A 2,500-nucleotide genomic window follows, 5' to 3' on the forward strand; every position below is an offset into this window, starting at 1 on the left:
GGGGGAGGGGGGGGCCCACGGCAGGGCTGCTGTCCCCAGGCTCCAGTGGCACAGGCGGTTGGGATGGGTGGGTGATGGCAAGCGTGCCACCCTCGCTTGTGGCCCTGCTACCACCCAAGAGGGATGGCTGTAGGGCGAGCACCCGCCGTAGGGCAAGCACCCCGCTCTGTGCTGGGCTGGATGCATGGTGGCACACGGGGGAAGATGCCTGTGCCCCAGCCTGGCCCCACATGGCACAGAATGGGTGAACACAATGCCAGGGGGCACAGGAAAGCCATGGCTTGACCCCAACCTAGTGCACTCACCCAACCACACAGCCCCCCCCAAAAACCAGTGCTCCACACACATATGACACCCCCAAAGCCCAGGGTCACATCACTGATGGGCACCCACAGCTCGCAGAGACCTCAGTGCCCAGGAGCCTCCGGGGCATGGCCCCAGCATCGCCCAGGATGGGGACTGCCAGCCCGGGGGCAGGGCTGCACCCCCCCATCGGCACCCAGGCGCTTACAAAACCAATGGCTCTATTAGAAACCAGAGACAGAAAACGTTAAAAAAAACAAGGCCACTTTTGAGATGAAAACATATGACGCACAAAAGAGAAATGGGGGGGGGGAGGGGACACGGGGCAGGTGGCTCCCAAGGGACACTGGCACGGGGGGGACATTGGTCCCAGAAAAAGCTGCAAAATTCCCCCAGGGAGACCCCCAGGGCTGGGGCGGGGAGCCAGCACCCACCTCAGGCGAGGGACATGGGGCAGGGGCTCTGCGGGGCCACCCCACCCCCCCCCAAATCAGGGAATGGCGTTTCGCTAGCAGTTTTGGGGAGGCTTTGAAGTGGTCCCAAGCCCCACCAGCCCACGCACCTCCCAGAGCCTGGGGGGGGCAATGATGGGGCCAGAGACCCTCCAGTCCCCCAGACAGGGTCACTGAAAGCCCTTTCCTCTTCCCTGCCCCTCCCAAATACTTCACAGGGAAGTGGGGGGCTACATGGCTGCTCCCCAGCCCTGCTCCCCCCAGGCTGGGGAGGGAGGGGGGGTGCCCATGGTCCCCTGGCAGAGGAGGGTGGGGGGCACCAAGCACAGCCCCCCCATCCCCAAGGCCTTGCAGACAGGGGAGAAGAAAGCCCTGGGGATGGGCAGAGCCCACGGGAGGGATGGGGGAGCAGCGTGACCAGGGGACACCAGGGGCCAGCACAGAAACCTCAGCCCACCACTGTGGCGAGCATGTCTGTTCTCTGCCCTACCCACAGGGCTCCCTGCAGCCGCCCTCCATGGATGGTCTTCCCAATGGGGGGGGGGTGTCCAAGCCCCCATGGAGGGCAGTGTCCAGCCGGGCTGGATGGTCCCACGCCAGGGTCCTGGGCGTATGTCCCTCGTGGCCCAACTCTGCCAAGCCCCCGGGACTGGGGCTGCACTGGTGGGGAGCTGCTTTGGGTCCCAGCCAAGGGGACAGGGACAAGAGGGGCCACCACCACCCAAGTCAGTCTTGCAATAGGTGGACGAAGCTGGCTGGGAAGACACCGGTGCGGGAGCCATCGCCCTCGATGAAGCCGACCTGGGGGTGCAGAGAGGGGGGGTCAGGAGGATAGGTGAGAGTCCCACCTCAGGCAGGGGAGAAGCTTTGGGGCCGATATCCCAGAGGGATTTAGAGAGGCAAACCCATGGTGGCACGTCAGTGGGAGCCTCCCCAGCCCTCCTCCCTGCACAGATGGGGCAGTTGGGCACCCAGCCATGCCCCCCATGAACACCCAGCCTCCTCCAGAAGAGAACTGGGGGGGGGGAAGGGACCAGGGTTGGGACCCCAGCGACGTCCATGCCACGCTGACACTCACCCAGCTCTGCTCGTCCTCCTCCCGCGTCACCACGATCACCTCTCCCTTGGAGAAGGTCAGCTCCCGCGCTTTGTCCCCCTTGCAGTCAGCCACCGCCTTCACCCGCTTCTGCCTCCCCTTGGCCTGCAAAGGGTGACAGACCCCCCCAAGGGAGGTGCAGGGATGTGACACCCCAATCCCTCCATCCGCCACCCCAGGATAAGGGGAGCTGGGATGTTTGGGGATGCCAAGGGTGACCCCCCCCCCTCCATTCACAGACCCTCTGAGACCCCCACCCGGAATTGTGGCACCTACCGGAACAAATCTCCTGGGCATGGGCACAGGGGGCACCTTGCTCAGCACAGGGTCCTCGGGGCCACCAGGGCTCTGGGGGGACACGGCTGACCCTGCTTTGCCCACCACACCGCTGATGCGCCGGTACGAGCGGGTGCTCTCCGAGCTGCCGGGGACAGCGTCACCCCCTCTCTGCTGGTGCCTTCCCCCCCGTCCCCCTTCCCACGAGGTCTCAGAGGGGTCAGGACTCCCCCAGTGGGACCCAAGGGACGAGGGTCCCACCCACAGCCCCCTGGATGCTGATGGAGAAGGGCCCCAGCACCCATCCTCCCTCAGACGAGCCCATCCCACCACAATTTCCAAAAAGAGAGAAAAAAAAAAAAAAAAAAAAAAA

General features: G+C 64.6%; 1 protein-coding gene across 1 annotated transcript in view; it reads right to left on the reverse strand.

The window, feature by feature from the left end:
- Window positions 1-1,481: 1,481 nt before the first annotated feature.
- The window catches only part of LOC104132556 (arf-GAP with SH3 domain, ANK repeat and PH domain-containing protein 3), a 15,541-nt gene continuing 14,522 nt past the window's right edge, over window positions 1,482-2,500 (reverse strand). The window contains exons 22-24 of the mRNA XM_035901301.1: window positions 2,128-2,272; window positions 1,834-1,956; window positions 1,482-1,556 (exon numbers count right to left, since the gene is read on the reverse strand). Coding sequence (XP_035757194.1) covers window positions 1,482-1,556; window positions 1,834-1,956; window positions 2,128-2,272 — 343 coding nt within the window. The remainder of the gene's footprint in view (window positions 1,557-1,833; window positions 1,957-2,127; window positions 2,273-2,500) is intronic.

Source organism: Egretta garzetta, unplaced genomic scaffold (genome assembly GCF_000687185.1).
Source record: "Egretta garzetta isolate BGI_Z169 unplaced genomic scaffold, ASM68718v1 scaffold368, whole genome shotgun sequence".
NCBI classification, from domain to species: Eukaryota; Metazoa; Chordata; class Aves; order Pelecaniformes; family Ardeidae; genus Egretta; species Egretta garzetta.